General features: G+C 36.2%; 4 protein-coding genes across 5 annotated transcripts in view; 2 read left to right on the top strand and 2 right to left on the bottom strand.

Moving 5' to 3' along the window:
- The window catches only part of LOC105678845 (receptor-type guanylate cyclase Gyc76C-like), a 62,267-nt gene extending 54,604 nt beyond the window's left edge, over positions 1–7,663 (top strand). Inside the window, exons 5-20 of the mRNA XM_067350621.1 lie at positions 672–978; positions 1,311–1,457; positions 1,738–1,931; positions 2,008–2,167; positions 2,355–2,509; positions 2,653–2,940; positions 3,030–3,290; positions 3,481–3,552; positions 3,627–3,795; positions 3,872–4,021; positions 4,116–4,455; positions 4,541–4,664; positions 4,747–4,845; positions 4,922–5,066; positions 5,159–5,415; positions 5,764–7,663. Coding sequence (XP_067206722.1) covers positions 672–978; positions 1,311–1,457; positions 1,738–1,931; positions 2,008–2,167; positions 2,355–2,509; positions 2,653–2,940; positions 3,030–3,290; positions 3,481–3,552; positions 3,627–3,795; positions 3,872–4,021; positions 4,116–4,455; positions 4,541–4,664; positions 4,747–4,845; positions 4,922–5,066; positions 5,159–5,415; positions 5,764–6,651 — 3,756 coding nt within the window. The 3' untranslated portion in view covers positions 6,652–7,663. The remainder of the gene's footprint in view (positions 1–671; positions 979–1,310; positions 1,458–1,737; positions 1,932–2,007; positions 2,168–2,354; positions 2,510–2,652; positions 2,941–3,029; positions 3,291–3,480; positions 3,553–3,626; positions 3,796–3,871; positions 4,022–4,115; positions 4,456–4,540; positions 4,665–4,746; positions 4,846–4,921; positions 5,067–5,158; positions 5,416–5,763) is intronic.
- A 22-nt stretch (positions 7,664–7,685) lies between these two features.
- On the bottom strand, positions 7,686–9,184 carry ND-B14 (NADH dehydrogenase (ubiquinone) B14 subunit). Its single transcript, XM_012378528.2, has 3 exons — positions 8,822–9,184; positions 8,477–8,592; positions 7,686–7,968 (listed from the first exon to the last, which is right to left on the bottom strand). The coding sequence occupies exons 1-3, from the start codon at positions 8,943–8,945 to the stop codon at positions 7,840–7,842; spliced, it is 369 nt and encodes a 122-aa protein (XP_012233951.1). The 5' UTR covers positions 8,946–9,184; the 3' UTR covers positions 7,686–7,839.
- A 731-nt stretch (positions 9,185–9,915) lies between these two features.
- RtcB (RtcB RNA ligase) lies at positions 9,916–13,347 on the top strand. The gene is made up of 11 exons (XM_012378152.2): positions 9,916–10,223; positions 10,538–10,637; positions 10,749–10,944; positions 11,063–11,193; positions 11,315–11,441; positions 11,516–11,622; positions 11,705–11,864; positions 12,006–12,181; positions 12,265–12,399; positions 12,492–12,656; positions 12,806–13,347. The coding sequence occupies exons 2-11, from the start codon at positions 10,542–10,544 to the stop codon at positions 13,031–13,033; spliced, it is 1,521 nt and encodes a 506-aa protein (XP_012233575.1). The 5' UTR covers positions 9,916–10,223; positions 10,538–10,541; the 3' UTR covers positions 13,034–13,347.
- A 63-nt stretch (positions 13,348–13,410) lies between these two features.
- Positions 13,411–17,061, bottom strand: part of dpy (dumpy) — a 95,430-nt gene continuing 91,779 nt past the window's right edge. For both annotated transcript variants that reach the window (XM_067349518.1, XM_067349519.1), the window contains 9 exons: positions 16,606–16,974; positions 16,327–16,527; positions 15,962–16,210; positions 15,694–15,882; positions 15,200–15,438; positions 14,847–15,117; positions 14,481–14,719; positions 14,210–14,393; positions 13,411–14,122 (listed from right to left, as the gene is read on the bottom strand). In XM_067349518.1, coding sequence (XP_067205619.1) covers positions 13,884–14,122; positions 14,210–14,393; positions 14,481–14,719; positions 14,847–15,117; positions 15,200–15,438; positions 15,694–15,882; positions 15,962–16,210; positions 16,327–16,527; positions 16,606–16,974 — 2,180 coding nt within the window. In that variant the 3' untranslated portion in view covers positions 13,411–13,883. The remainder of the gene's footprint in view (positions 14,123–14,209; positions 14,394–14,480; positions 14,720–14,846; positions 15,118–15,199; positions 15,439–15,693; positions 15,883–15,961; positions 16,211–16,326; positions 16,528–16,605; positions 16,975–17,061) is intronic.

Raw genomic sequence — 17,061 nt, 5'->3', positions numbered from 1 at the left:
ACTCGCACTTTTATTTCTCTCTATACTATTCCCTTAATTTTTGTAAGATTCTAGCATCGAGGAAAATAACATTGCAAATGCAGTGTTCGCAATGCTATTGAGTTAACTCTTGAGACACAACACCTTCCGATACATATGCAACATGATTTCTCCCAGTTAGAAATCGCAAAAATAATTTTCGAACTATATGCTGAAGTATGTGGAACTGAATATGGTTGAACGAACATAGCGAATTCGATTACACGCGTCGGCAGGCGCTCGAATTACGGCACTAAATAATTCCCCGGCTCGCGATATCCGATGAATTACGAACGATTACTTCATAGCTGTCGAGGAAAGCCGGCGAAATAGATTAATTAAAAATAAGTCTCCTAAGTGGGAGAGAGCAGTGGCGGCGGAAAAGGAGGAGGGGCAGCGAATTTTCGCAACAACGGGAAACCCGTTGAGCAAATGTCGCGTGTATGATTATACTCGGAAGGAATCACTGGGATTATGGGACGATAAAAGCGATACATCGTCATTCGTAGTCTTATCGATAATAAAATAATTCTATCTTGATACAATATCTTTGTTTAAGGAGAGGTAAAATGCAGGAAATTTGTTGATAGAAAAACTCGCACTTTTATTCATTTCTATACTATTTTCTCAAAGCGATGGGCCTTTTGTTGCAGAAATGCTCAGACTACAAGGCTTCGAGAGTGAACACCTTCGTGAGGACCGAGCCGCCAGACACGCAGGTGACCAAATCGGTGATCGCCTTGCTGTTGCACTACGGATGGAACAAATTCACAATCGTGAGCGAGCGCGCATGGGTAACGGTCGCCCGTTCGCTGAACGACGAGTCGAGTAAGAGCAATCTCACCGTGAACCACTACAAGATCGTCGAGGATCGGCACACGTGCTGCGAGGAGAGAATGTCTTGCTGCCAAGTCAGCGTATGGTTCCAAATTATACAGGAGACCAAAAATATGACCCGCAGTCAGTCTACATTTCTTTACATTCGCGCTGGCTCGCAAGACACAATCGCCGGTGGTGTCAGCGCAGAGTCGCAATTGAGCATTCTTATTTTCCAACGACTCCGGCGATCGTCTCTTGAGATCCAGCATTAATCTCATTGATGTCAAGTTAAGAATATTATTGCTCGCGTCTTTTTGTTCCATTCAATTAATTTATAATATTATTGTAGGTGTAATACATAATTTATGTAAACGATAACATTTTCTTCTCTTTGCGTAACAATAATTTTCTCGTGACATAAATTGTAGAAATTTTATTTGTTTTACTCAATATATTCACATTTATCATTTTAGTTTACATCTTCCTGGGTACGCCAATGTCACTCATAGATATGATGAATTCGATGCAAAGCCAAAGGCTGCTGGATGACGGGGAGTACATGGTAATATACGTGGACATGATGACGTATTCGCCGCGCGAAGCACAGAAATATTTGTGGAGTGAGTAAATCTGGGAAATCTTATCAAGCGTTATGTTTATATCACAAATAGTACATCAATAAGCCGATTGCGTAATCGTTAGACTCCTATTTACGCCGTAATTTATGCTATTTGTGCCACAATTGTCGAACTAATTTCGTAATAAATTCAAGCTTGAATTGCCTATTGTATATGCACATTTGTTTTAGCACTTAAAGATTAAATATTTCCGAATTTTACACCAAAACTGTGTGTTTAATCGATCACTTTACAATAACAATAATATTATTATTTGATACAGAACCGGAACACTTCGATATATTGAAGAATTGTATGGAGCCGAAGGACTTTCTAAAGAGGGCACGCTCGCTGATGGTGGTTGTGTCAACGCCGCCAACGCAGAATTACGAGGAATTCACTAAGAAGGTCCGAGAGTATAGTGTTAAGGAGCCATTCAACTTCGTGATCCCCGAGCTTCTGAGAAAGTATGAAAAGGTAGCTTTTAGACGCTAGCTCAACCGTGAACGCTCGTATCGCGTAATTTTTTGTTACACGCTAATCTCCGTTTCAGTACGTGTCCATTTATGCGGCGTATCTCTACGATTCTCTCAAGCTGTACGCAAGAGCCTTGCATCAGCTAACTATTGATCATGCGGATCAATCTGTCGAGGAGCTCGCTAGAAATGGCACTCTTATAATTGAGACGATTATCAAGAATCGTACATATCAAAGTACGTACAATAATGTCTGATAAATTTAATCGTGATATTGATAGGATTAATCTCAAGTGGTTTGTATGATTTAACACTTGACATGTCGATGATAAATGACCAATAGAGATCGAAGATCAAAAGAACTGATACAATTTCTCAAGCCTGTTCCTTAATCTTTCATACTTCATACTTTTATCTCTTCTAGGTGTAAGTGGGGCAACCATAAAATTGGACAAATATGGGGACTCGGAAGGAAATTTTTCGGTACTCGCTCTTAAGAAGGAGGCGTTACACCAGGACAATTTTACCTGCGAGTATCAGATGGCCCCGGTGGGCCAGTTCCAGCAGGGTGAAACTCTAGTGAGTGAGTTATTCGTGGCATTCGAGAAACATTTTTCACGGCGGATAGAAAATTCTACCGCTTTGCTTTGCATTTAAATCACTGAATCATATGAAAGTTGAACGCGCTACGAGGATGAGTAAACTGAATGATATAATTGCAGGTATACAGACCAACGGGAGCCATGGATTGGCCTGGGAAAAATAAGCCGGAGGCAGAGCCTGGTTGTGGTTTTCTCAATGAACATTGTCCAAAGGACGATACGCATTTCCGTAGTATCACCGTCGCCATCGTTCTCTTTGTTGCGTTGTTCATCGTCGCGTTGTTCGCTATGACTCTGTATCGGAGGTGGAAAATAGAGCAGGAGATAGAAGGATTGCTTTGGAAGATTGATCCGAGCGAGATACACGGTTATCCTCATCTTGACAACATGATGTCCTCCCCTAGTAAGGTGAGTAGCGCGCGTATCATTGTGCTAAGATGAACCGCAATGGTGAATCACTTGTTCGTACATTGGGACATTTCTTTTTTTTATTGCAGTTAAGTTTAGTTAGTGCAATGTCCTATGAATCAAGATGCGGCAACCAAGTATTTGCGCAAACTGGGCATTACCACGGTGTAGTGGTGCGGATAAAGGAGCTGAAATTCTCGAAGAAAAAAGATATTTCACGGGACGTTATGAAGGAGATGCGCGTTCTCCGTGATATTAGACATGGTAATCTCAACTCTTTCATCGGAGCGTGCGTGGAGCCGATGAGGATATTGTTAATTACCGACTATTGTGCCAAAGGAAGTCTTTATGTACGTCATAGCGTAATCACGGTGACATCCTGCTATTATTCGTAGTACAGTGCATTATGCGCAAGAACAATGCATTATCATGCATAAATAAAAGTTGTAGCATAATGCATTTGCTTATGAAAAGTTTAGACAATAACAAGAGAAAGTTGAATGTAATTATGTAAACATGCGTTGTACGTTTTGTTTTCAGGACATTATCGAAAACGAAGATATAAAATTAGATGATATGTTTATCGCATCGTTAATTCACGATCTCATTAAGGTAGGTGAATCTTTAAAAAGGAGAAATCAAGCTGCAATATTGTATTGATTTTAGAAATGGCTTCTGTTAAACAGGGTATGCTGTACATTCACGAGTCATCTGTGCTAGTCTGTCATGGTAATTTGAAGTCTTCCAATTGTGTTGTGACTTCACGTTGGGTGCTCCAAGTCTCCGATTTCGGTCTTCATGATATGCGTCATTGCGCCGAATCTGACAGCATTGGTGAACATCAGTATTATCGAAGTATGCCGATATTTTTACCTTCACATCACAGTTGTGCACTTTGCATTATTCTAATTCGTGTATTATCCCATTTCAGACTTGTTTTGGAAAGCTCCCGAGCTGCTAAGAAATCCGCATGCCTCGATTAGAGGCACTCAGGAAGGGGATATTTATTCTTTTGCCATTATTCTGTATGAAATTCTTGGGCGAAAAGGGCCGTACGGAAATATCAATCTGGAACCCAAAGGTAATTGTAACGACATGATAAACTACGATCGTTTCTCGACTTGACAAAAAATTATTAAGAAAATAAATAAATATTATTATTAATAATTTGACAGAAATCATAGACCGAGTAAAAAAGTTACCACAAGATGGTGAACCGCCGTTCAGGCCCAACTTAAATATACTCTCCGAGTCGAAAACAAATTGCGCCGATTATGTTATTAATACTATTATGGACTGCTGGGCGGAAAGTCCAGAATTTAGGCCAGACTTCAAGACGATAAGAATCGGCTTGAAGAAGATGAAAGCCGGATGGCACCGAAACATAATGGATCAAATGATGAATATGATGGAGAAATATGCAAGCAACCTCGAAGATCTAGTCACCGAGCGTACGGGACTTCTTTTGGATGAAAAAAAGAAAACTGAAGATCTGCTTCATAGAATGTTACCCAAGTGAGTGCCTTCGCTAGCTCTATAATTATAAAAATCCAGGCACGCGTAAATACATGTTGACAAAATATTTCATTATTTGTTTCAGGCCTGTCGCGAATTGTTTAACAAACGGTATCGGAGTGGAACCAGAAGCTTTCGATTTGGTTACTATATACTTCAGCGATATCGTCGGTTTCACGGCAATGTCGGCGGAAAGCACTCCGTTTCAGGTATTTATTTTCACATTTCGCATTATAATTATTAATAGAAGAAAAATCACTTATTTACATGATTTTATGATTGCACCGACAGGTTGTTAATTTCTTGAATGATCTGTATACATTATTCGATCGCATAATTAGAGGATACGAAGTGTACAAAGTAGAAACGATTGGAGATGCTTATATGGTCGTAAGTAATATTTTTAAAATTGATGAATCAACAGCAAGAAAAAAAATTGTTTCTGAAACATCGATACTCCATTCAGGTTTCCGGTCTTCCAATAAGGAATGGAGATCAACATGCCGGGCAGATAGCATCAATGTCGCTGGAATTACTTAATGCCGTTAAACACCACACGATACCTCATCGACCTCAAGAAACTCTTAAGCTACGTATTGGTATTCACACTGGTAAGAGACGCTTTATTTAAGTACACGTAATATATGTACATTGTATGTACATCGATATAATAATTGATAATAACATGAGCATGAATCTACAGGTCCTGTAGTAGCGGGTGTTGTTGGTTTAACAATGCCTAGATATTGTTTGTTCGGGGACACCGTCAATACGGCGTCTCGTATGGAATCTACCGGGGAACCATTACGGATACATATCAGTCAACAATGTAAAGAAGCTCTCGATAAGATCGGAGGTTACAAGATCGAGGAACGAGGCTTCATAGAAATGAAAGGAAAGGGAACAGTGAAGACGTATTGGCTCACGGGAGCTACTGTGACGCACAGAAAAAATACAGAGGTTTGTGAATAAAAATAAAAATCTGCCGAATGTCTAAACCGAATTGTATTACAAAAGCATAAGTTAAGAATGTATTTTTTGATCAATTTAGAGATAATTTTTGCCAAAATTCTTAAATTTAAATAAATTTCTATCAAGTCTACCTGAAATTGGTTAAAAGATAAGATTTTTGCTTATTTCTATTCATGAAAATTTATTTATTATTTATTTGTTTTAAGTTATGAAATATAATTAATTATTTAATTCTAAATTATCGTTAAAAAACTATGTTTTTTAAATACATTTTTATTATCTATTTCTTATTATAGCTTATTTTTCCTAAAAAACCGAGTTTTTATGTCTCTACAGAACTTTAATATGGACGAAAATCTTCCACCGCTGTTCTGCCGACCGCGGAAAAGTCCGAAGCTAAATCCAGACTCGCGATATGCATCACTGCTAGAGGGATTAGGCGGTGGGAGTCGTAGACAATCAGCTGTACCATATCCAATGGCAGACGATTCGTCTTCCCAATGCGGTGGATCTAGTCCAGTTCCTCGACCACTGCATGCGCGCAAGATTGAGAAATCTCCCCTATGCCTGACCGAAAGCGTTTCGAAGACCACGCTAGACAATGTTTCGATCCAGGAAGACATGGAAGGACACGCTAACAATATCAAATCAGTCGATGATTTGTTTACGATCTCGGGGCCGAAGCTTAGGAAAAATGCGCGCGCATTGTCCACGATCGCGTCTTCGTCATCAAGCGACTATCCATCTCAGACTGTTATACGCGGATCTCGCTCACTGGACCCGCTTCCCACCGAAATGTATAACAAACGGTATAACAATTCGTCACCGAATTTCTGGAAGGAGAACGAGTGCACGCGGACTGATTCGAAAATGGACATTTCTGAGAAAATGCTAAATAATAATTATCCTAACGGGAATGTGATAATGGTGCCTCACACTGATAACTCCCCGAACGAAGCGGAGCCACTGTTAGGCGACGAGAGCGAAGGCAAAGGATACATTCGGGAGAAACGTTCGCGCTCGCTGGATCAAGTGGTATCTGCGTCTAGCACGGACAGTGTACCTGACAAAAAATCTTCCGCGCGAAAGTTGTTGGAAATTCCGCCGGTTTCAACTATCATTCAGATGTTCAACGGTAACGGATTGCGTAGTAGCAACGTCTCTTTAAGGAGAGGCGTAATACCAGGGTACGATAAGCAAACTGAACGTGAAAGTGTAGTCTAGTACACATTCGAGAAATATTCTCTTTTTTTTTTTTTAGTAACGCGACAAACTGGTAGCAGGAAATAGAATCACGTGTAAAAAGTGAGAGTGCTACTGGATGCGTAATTATGTGAAGCATATTACGTTTATGAGTCATAAGCATGATATATTGTTGCCATCTTTTTTTTAGCTTAGATATGTGCAATTTATGTATATGAAAGAGTTACCGACATTGTATATTTTTTAATATCTAGGTATTTTATATAACTTGTACTAAAAACCTGTGCATCGAGAGGATGCAGAAAGCAACTTTTACATAGTACAGAACCCTACTCCTGTTCTTTTTTTTTGTTAAGATTTTTAATTCGAGTGTGTAACAGAAACACTAAACTATTTTATAAAAATCATGACCAAAGTACACCACGGACATTTAGATCATCCGACGATCCATTTCGTTTAACGATATGAAAAAGGAATTAGAATTAGATAGCATTGCGTATAGTCGACGTCAGAATGGTATACAAAAAAACCTTGTTCTATAGGTAGAAATTACTATTTTCATAAGCAAGTTTCTATCTATGAAACAAAACCTCTAATTTTATAATAAATTTATTACATAAATGAGAAATTCAACAGTTATATATAATAATTAAAACTTATAAAGCGATAAAACTATATAACTTTCCGTTTGTTACATACTTAACAAATGAAAAATTTCTCTAATCATTCCAATGTCGACTGTACATACATAATCAAATAAGAAGCATGAATGTGTAAGACATATGTACATAAAACATATTAGCACACATGTGTGTATATCTATAATATCTATAAATCTATATTTGTTCACTGAAACAAGCAAATTGTCCGTATGGCTGTGAAAAATAAACTAAATAATATCTAAGGTGCTTAGTAATATATCATGTTGTTAAATGTATATAATTAAATAATAATATATCAATGTAAAGATAAAACGTAAATTAAAAGAATTATTACCTTCTACAAGAGTCAATTAAAGATTAATCTTCTCAAATTATATTGGTAACATTCATTCATATTGTTTACTCATGCCTTTATTTTCCAAATCAGCCCAGATATCCTTATATTTACACACTATATATTATATTTACACATAATTTATTACAATCGTGTATTTCTAAAATGCAGCCATAAATATGCATTTTATGAACTAATCAAGGCAGAGTAGTATTAATCTTGACCGCTAAAGAATTTTGACATAAAATCAGTTGGTTTCTTTTCCCATGTTTCCTTCCAATAATGCATAACTGCTCCTTTAGGTTTCCATACGTTAGCTACTTCTTGCAATTCCATCTGACCCTATTGAAGTACATAACGTTATATTTAAATGCCACAAATTTAATCGTTCTATCAGTAGAAATGTGACAATTTTCTTATTATACAGGATAAGGCGCTAACCATTAGCTTTGAATATCTTCGATACTATGAGAGCAAGAGAAAAATTGTTTAACAAAAGTTGTGCATGATGCAAAAGTGATCAGCATATGGCAGTAACATGTTTTTTCTACGTAGAGTTGCTTCGGAGATTTAAGTCATCGTCATTTTTTAAATAGAATATCCTATCCATTTTTTAAAGATATTTAAGATGATAATAGTTAATACCTCATCCTATATATAAAAAGTTCAATTTAAAATCAGTTATACACAAGCTAGTTTTAAGCTGATTGTAGTATACAAAAAGTTAATCATAGTTTCTTACTTTCAAGTATATACATACACATCGTAAGTCTATGTATGTACATATAATTAACTATCGTTAATATTCCTTCATAAAGAGATCAATTCTTATATTTGACATAGTTCTTACCCTTATAATAAGTCGGTCTATAATTCTTAGATCAGTTATATGAGAATGACGTTTGAATTCTTCACGTATTTTCCGCTTACATTCTGCTTCATTTTTAGGAATATCATAACACAACACTGTAAAAAGAGAAGACAGCAAGAATATAATTATCTAAAATCAAACATCATAGTAGTAAAAGGCTTTATGTAATAGATCAAAAATAAATGCATCTAACAATACAAATTATTCAATATAAAATAACAAGTTATTATAATTAAAGATTATAAATGAACTATACTTTATAGGTTAAATCATGGAAATGCAAAAACTTGCAACTTATAATATATGACAATGAGAATTACATACACGAGCTTGGCACTTGACGAATCCAAGCTTTGTACAACGTAAGCACTTTTCGTCGTGCGTCTTGTCTGCTAATGGATAAAATTGGTTTCACTTGACGAACAGCAGACGAAGCTTGGCTAGCCATTTTGATTGACTAATCTTACAACCAGTGATGTCAGATTTGAAACGCAAGCAGCAAACAGCATGAGGGAGGAAATACTACACACTTGCACAAGCCACATACATAACCTCTGCGTTTCAGCTTGCTTCACACACTAGAAAAGAGCAGACATATACTATCTCTGTCTCCTTCCTTACGCTCCATTTTAGTCTTGAATTTTTCGCAATGTTAACAGGAGCACATGATGATATAGGAGCAATGTTAACAGGAGCACATAATAATTAGGAGCTTACTCGGAGTAGTGCTGCCGTCTTTTGGTTAGCTAAAACAACAACATATCAACTGTACATGATGGTAAGTGTACCGACTGATCTAGTCAAGCTCCTATATCATCATGTGCTCCTGTTAACATATTTCAATTCCGGCTAAAATGGAGCGTTTCTGGCCGTAAATCCAGCGGATAATTTGAATTTTTCTGCATGCTTATGCATGTTTATTACATATGAGCTCCGCGCTTCGACTAACTTCGGAAGGAGCATAATATTAACATATATTTTATGTACATGTAATATAACATATTATATATATATTATTTATATATAATAAATATAAGGACGTTTAAAGACGATCTAAAAACGTTCTAAATAAGACATCTTTAAGACATCCTAAAAGAGACAATCTTTTTAAATTTCTGAATTTTGCAACAAAAAACTTTCTAAAAATTTTAAAAGAGATGTTTTAATTATTTAAGTATTTTATGAGCATCCTAACACTGTCAAAAGTAGCCCAGAAGCGAAAATAAACATGTAGAATAATTCAAATTATCCGCTGGACTTACGGCTAGAAATGCTCCATTTTAGCCGGAATTGAAATATTGTTAACAGGAGCACATGATGATATAGGAGCTTGACTAGATCAGTCGGTATACTTACCATCATGTACAGTTGATATGTTGTTGTTTTAGCTAACCGAAAGACGGCAGCACTACTCCGAGTGAGCTCCTATCATCATGTGCTCCTGTTAACATTGCTCCTATATCATCATGTGCTCCTGTTAACATTGCGAAAAATTCCGTCTAAAATGGAGTGTAAGAAAGGAAATAGAGATAGTACGTCTGCTCCTTTCTAGTATGTGAAGCAAGCTGAAACGCAGAGGTTATGTGTGTGGCTTGCGCATATTACGCTATTTCTTCGTTAAACTGTCGTCAGATCCATAGAGTGCGTACCAAATTGTTCTGGACTGCTTTGATTTGTCAAGAAACCGGTTGAATTGTTAAATATTTCAGAACAATTACTTATAATTGTAAGTACTATTGTGTCAATAATATCATCATCTCGTAAGATTTAATTCTATTCTGTGTAGAATATAATCTTTTGGTTTTTATGTAAAACATGATTGCATCAGATTGTGTTTTAAGTATAATTTTTAAGTATTTAACACTTTTTTAGTTGACTTAATATGTTTTCTTGGTAATATATAATAATTTAACACCTTTTTTATATTGTGAAATCTTTTATATATACATAACTGTGTATTTAATTTGTAATATATCTGTATTTTAACTGTATTATGTTTCTTTTTATGTTGTCATATTTTGTTATGTTTCTTATTTTCAGAAAAATGGTTGTAAGACAATATCAAGAGGAGCTCAAGTATTTGGAAAAAATAAATGAACATTGTTGGAGAATTAAAAAAGGTTTTCAACCTAATATGAAGGTAAATAAATATTAAGAAATATAAAAATATAAATATAGGCAAAGACATTTAATTTATTATCCTTATATCAACACACATTTATTTTATTATATAAATAAATTATAATTTAAGGTTGAAGGAGTGTTTTATGTAAACAATACATTGGAGCGTTTGATGTTTGATGAGTTGCGCAATGCATGTCGACCAGGTGCAATTGGAGGTTTTCTTCCTGGGATGAAGCAGATTGCTAATGTTGCAGCTCTGCCTGGTATTGTATGGAGATCTGTTGGATTACCAGATGTGCACTCTGGATATGGCTTTGCTATTGGTAAATTATCATACCGTTTGTTTAAACATGGAATTCGGAGCAATATCTAATTATTAATAGGCAAAACTCAATAATAAATAAGAACAAAATAACACTAAGAGAATGTTATTGCATATAGGTAATATGGCAGCATTTGATATGGATGATCCAACGTCAATTGTATCACCTGGTGGTGTAGGTTTTGATATAAATTGTGGTGTTCGTCTACTACGAACAAATTTATTCGAGAGAGACGTTTTACCAGTAAAAGTAAGTTTGGTATTATTTTTTCTTTTATTATAAAAGTTTATATTTCTATATATATAGTTTAAAACATTGTAAAATAATAGTGTACACATTTGCATATAATAATATAAAAATAATTTTTTAGGAACAACTTGCACAAAGCATGTTTGATCATATTCCAGTCGGAGTTGGTTCAAAAGGAATCATACCAATGAATTCACGGGATTTAGAAGAAGCTCTAGAAATGGGAATGGATTGGTCTCTGAGGGAAGGTGAGAGAGGAAAAGTAACTCTTATAATGAAATCAAAGAATGCAAGTCAAAATACTCATTTGAGATACTTGTAGGATACATTTGGGCCGAGGATAAAGAACATTGTGAAGAATATGGAAGAATGCTTAATGCTGATCCATCCAAAGTATCAATGAGAGCTAAGAAACGTGGACTTCCTCAAGTATGTAGCAGATATCATTTAGAGGATTAATTTATATTTAAATATATAATAATTATATTTTTTACTTTTTCTTTTATATCAGTTAGGTACATTAGGAGCTGGAAACCATTATGCAGAAATTCAAGTAGTAGATGAAATATATGACAAGTGGGCTGCGTGTAAAATGGGCATTGAAGAAAAAGGACAAGTTTGTGTTATGATCCACTCGGGAAGCAGAGGATTTGGTCATCAAGTTGCTACAGGTTATTATCTCCTTAATTCACTGTCAATCTACTTCTGATAAGTTACATATATTTTTTGTTTCATAATATAAAATTTTTCTTTAACATACATTTAGAAACTACTTTGATAATCATGTTTTATATAATAAAATAACGTTTCAGATGCGCTTGTGCAAATGGAAAAGGCTATGAAACGTGACAACATAGAAACCAACGATAGACAGCTTGCATGCGCTCATATTAAATCTCAAGAAGGCCAGGACTACTTAAAATCAATGGCAGCTGCTGCTAATTTTGCGTGGGTCAACAGGAGTTCTATGACATTCCTTAGTCGACAGGTACGAGAAAGAGATATATATGTAGACGCTAATTAATAGAAATACAATATAATACAAATAATATACATTATGTTTCTTAACAGGCATTTGCGAAACAATTTAACTTATCTCCCGATGATTTAGATATGCACGTTATTTACGACGTTTCTCATAATATTGCCAAAGTAGAAGAACACATAGTTGAAGGAAAACAGAAAACTCTTTTAGTTCATAGAAAGGTAAGTATCTATATATTTGAGACATTTTTAATACTACTTAAATATAATGCAATACTTATATTGCGTGTTTAAAAAAAATATTCTGCTTCAAGGGATCAACAAGAGCGTTCCCACCGCATCATCCTTTGATTCCTGTAGACTATCAGATAACAGGTCAACCAGTTTTAATCGGTGGCACGATGGGAACCTGCAGTTATGTTCTGACTGGCACAGAAGAGGGTATGAAAGAAACGTTTGGATCAACATGTCACGGAGCTGTAAGTAGAATTATATGAAATTTCATATTATTTATATCGGCTTACTTTTAATTCTACAGTGTAAATTGTTTCATATACGAATAATCATGTGCATATTATATGAGACAACAGAGAAAATATCTCTGTACGATAAATATATGTGTGTACAGGGCCGTGCTCTCTCAAGAGCTAAGTCACGTCGAAACTTGGATTACCAACAAGTTCTGAACAAATTACAAGAATCAGGCATATCGATACGAGTTGCTTCACCGAAATTGGTCATGGAAGAAGCGCCGGAATCCTATAAAAATGTAACGGATGTTGTTAATACTTGTCATGCAGCTGGAATTTCTAAGAAATGCATCAAGCTACGACCAATTGCAGTTATCAAGGGATAATAGTTACGAGAAAATATTAATTGCTTTCTGAATAATGGATAATAAATAATAAATATATAGATAAATTAATGTGTAAAATATTAATCAATAAATTTTACATCACGCGATTAGATGATATTGCATTTTGTATGAGTTATACCAAAAATTAATTCGAGATACGAAATGTTAATAATGTGATATCTTTTTTACCTGATAATAAAATGAAATAAGTTGATTAATATATATTTAATGACATTACAAAAAGGCACGTATTGTTTTTTTATATATGTATTATTTTATATATCAATTAAAATAATAAAATATTATTAACAGCACTAACCACATTATTTTTGATACCCTGCATTGGATAACGGTGCGTGTCAAATAAATCACAAGAATTTTTAAAAATATTTCGTTAGCATTTTATTAGATAAAATGTACAATTACCTATTTTTTCGCAATAAGAAAGCTATATTAGACTAATTCGTTGACTTTACACAGGTATTAAATTCGCAGCATTACATTTAACAAATCCTCCACTGACTAGAGAAAGTAATATAGGAAAGATGTATGAAAAAAAGATAATCCCGCATTTTTCTTTTCTTGCAAGTAGATGTATGTATATATATAATGGAAGCTAACCATCACCATAAATAGTATGTATATATCATGACTCGTAGTATATAACAGTGACTTATTGTTTGAATCCTCGAGAAGAAGGTACGGAGAAGGAGAAAAAACGAAGTGATAGTCACTGGAGGAGTTGTATACAGAAATACAAAACCGACCAATGGAACGAATGGTCAGAGATGCATTCCATGAGAATTATAAAATTTATGTTATTTATAAAATATTAATTACTCTAAGGGACTTATGATAGGTGATAATCAGGAGAAGGTTCAGCTACAGATTCTGTAGTGAACAAGGGGTTTGGGAACTCTGGTGGGTGTGGCAGTGGTCCAGCAGTCTTTGGCTGACGTCGATACGCCATAAGCCAGCATGACACAGCGATAGCTACGGCAACCAGTGCCAAAAGCGCCGTAATTATCAACGCTATGATAAAGCCGACCATTGAAACACAGATATCTTCTACTCTTTGCGCTGAAGGAGCTGAAACACATCGCGAGAAAGATTATTTTCTTCGCTCTAATTCCGAGTATACACAATTGTTATAATTCCTCTTCAGTTTTGTCTTACCTTCAGCTGGATCTGCTGTATACCTCTCCTCTCTCCTATCCAGAGTGAATATTAAATTTGATTGAATAGTTATCTCCTCGCGAAGTTGGCCCTCAAATCCGTCAGATACGCTTAGAGACGTGTCGTTGACATCATCGACGTCTCTGCGGCGACGACCGAAGGCATTATAGCCTCGGCAATTTACCTGCGGAGAAATATATTTTTATCACAATGACTGTTCTCGAAATCGTACATCAAATAATTGCAAAATTACAAAATCGCGAATACTCACAGGTTGGCAACGTCCAAAGCACACGCGTATATTGCACTGGAATTTTATATTATCGCTATTAGGGAATTTGAACGCGTTGAAACTAGCCATTAACGACTGAGTGTCAGGATTTTGCTCCCATTCTCCGAATATTGTAGGATCTGTCGCACAGCCATTCTCGTCCGTCACGATGTACTCATTCTCCTTACTGTCTTCCATTGTTTTAGCAACGCAATTTCGCGCAAATCCACCATAAATGGCTGCAATATTGTTATATATTTTCATATTTTTCGTCAAATAGTAAATAATAAAGTATTTAAATGTAATTATATATCTTTAGAAGTCACATAAAGCTTTTCTTAAAAACAGATAGAAATTGTTACATACTTGAAGGTTGAACTTCCACTTGAAGCATCAAATTGTCTCCAATTTCGGCCGAATTAATTTCATTTCCATTCTGCGCAATTATTTTCATTATACATATAGGTGGTGGGCCAGTATTGGCAATTGTTCCAGCGGTTGTCAACATAGACACGTTAAAGCCGAGGGTAACGTTTTGCTCTCCAGTTTGATATATACATTTAATATGATAAGCCTGTGCCTTGTAAGTCATCAGTTTCGGATGTTTCTGTATGACAAGTACGAAACTAGCTTGTCCCTAAAAGATGAGTATAGATTACACAGAAATCTTGTAAGAAACAATTAATATCGACATAATTATGATATGCTGTTCAACTAACATTCACGTGTATCAATCCGCAATTGCCAAATGCAACTTTGAATGTTTCCGTCTTATGTTCAGTTTCAGCTGGCAACGAAACAACCCTTCTGCACTGTTCATCTTTGCTGCGTCCTTTAACGTACAAAACTCCATCGAAGTCTTGATCTTGCAGATGTATTACGACCTGCACTCCGTCAGACAAGCAGCTCACGTCCATTTCAGGTCTGGGGAAATCTGTTCGGCCATCCTTTCTGTCATCTAAAAAAACAGAAAATATACATTAAAACGATTTTTCAAACGAGTAAGCGTACTTGTAGATTTAGTTTTTTACTAAAAAAAAAAAACAAGTTATTCTATCTGCTATATTTTACATAATTTTTTTTCAGAATTAACACTTATTTCCGATTTAAAAAAGTAACTAAAGAAAAAGCTTATATGTCTTAAACTTTGTCAGTTTTCTGAGAATGTTTGCAAATTGATGATCGAGACTGTCTTCGCAAATTCTTTACGTACAGCATTGCGTGTACGGATTGCCCAAGTAGCCGTTGACGCAGATGCAGACAGCTTGATGTTTAGTGGCGTTGCAAAGCGCATGTACACCGCAGTGTTGATTTTTGCAGGGATCTTGGCAAGTCCAAGTAGTTTTCTCGCAGTATCTGTCATCGGCGCAATCCTCATTACGTCTGCATTCTATTATACCAACTGTAAATAGCCATAACGTAGATTAGCGAGATGATTAGATGGGAAACGTTTTAATTATCCCTGAAGATAAAAGGCTTACGCTGTTTGCAATATCCACTGGCATCTATTCTGTAGCCGTAGCGCGTTGGACACACGCAACGACCGTATTCGTCTATGCTGAAGCCCTTTTCTAAATCGCATACGCAATAACCATCCTCATTTATCACCATGTTGGACTGCCTGCGGCAAGGTACGCAATTGTCGTTCACATCCTTGCCGAATCCAAGCGGGCAGATGCAATTACCGTATTCATCGCGAACTTGACCTTTCTCAATTGGACACACATTCACTGCAATATAAGTAATTTGTATTAATACTTCGAATATATTTGTCGGCGTGTGTAAATAATTGACTCCTCGACTTTTCACTTCTCCACGCATGCTTCGTTAATTTCTTTTCAATTACCTGGATCGCAACGGACAATTGCATTGCCACGATATCCCGGAAGACATTCGCATATCATGGTCCTGACTGGGCTGGTGTCTAGGACTTTACACTCGGCATTAATGCCGCACGGCTCGATCTTTGTGCACGGATTGATGCATTGTCCGTTGAAGCATGCAGTCTGAGATGGGCATTCGTTATCCGCCTTGCACTTTTCTTTAACTGTAGAACAAATGATTAAAGAATTTAAATACTCTTCAAATGACGCATATATTTTATAAAGAAGAAATGAATTTTTACCTTTAGTACATCCTGATGTAACATCGCTGATGTAGCCAGGCGGGCACGCACATTCCACGACGTGATTGTAAACGTTGCAGTCCATGTTGCCGGTGCACGGGTTCTGCGTGCAGGGATTTTCACAGCGATTATTGATGCAGGCCTTGTTCGTCGGACAGTCCGAGTTGCTTCTACATCCTAGCAATACGCAGGAGACTCTCGGATTGCCACCGAAACCAGGCGGGCACTCGCAGATAGCTTTGTGATTTATACCGTGACACACTGCGTTCTTGCCGCAGGAAGCCAGGGACGGCGAACATACCGGCACGCAGTTGCGTTGGACGCACGCGTGCGAACCGCTACAATCGCCATCCGTTCTACATCCTGCAACTGTATATTCAAAATAGACGATGAAAACGTGATGACATGATGAAAACTGATAAATATATCTTTTATCTACCAATTTTTTTAAATCTT

Source organism: Linepithema humile, chromosome 2 (genome assembly GCF_040581485.1).
Source record: "Linepithema humile isolate Giens D197 chromosome 2, Lhum_UNIL_v1.0, whole genome shotgun sequence".
In the NCBI taxonomy this organism is placed as follows: domain Eukaryota; kingdom Metazoa; phylum Arthropoda; class Insecta; order Hymenoptera; family Formicidae; genus Linepithema; species Linepithema humile.
The sequence above is the reverse complement of the archived record's forward strand: the minus strand, read 5'-3'. Positions and strand labels throughout refer to the sequence as shown.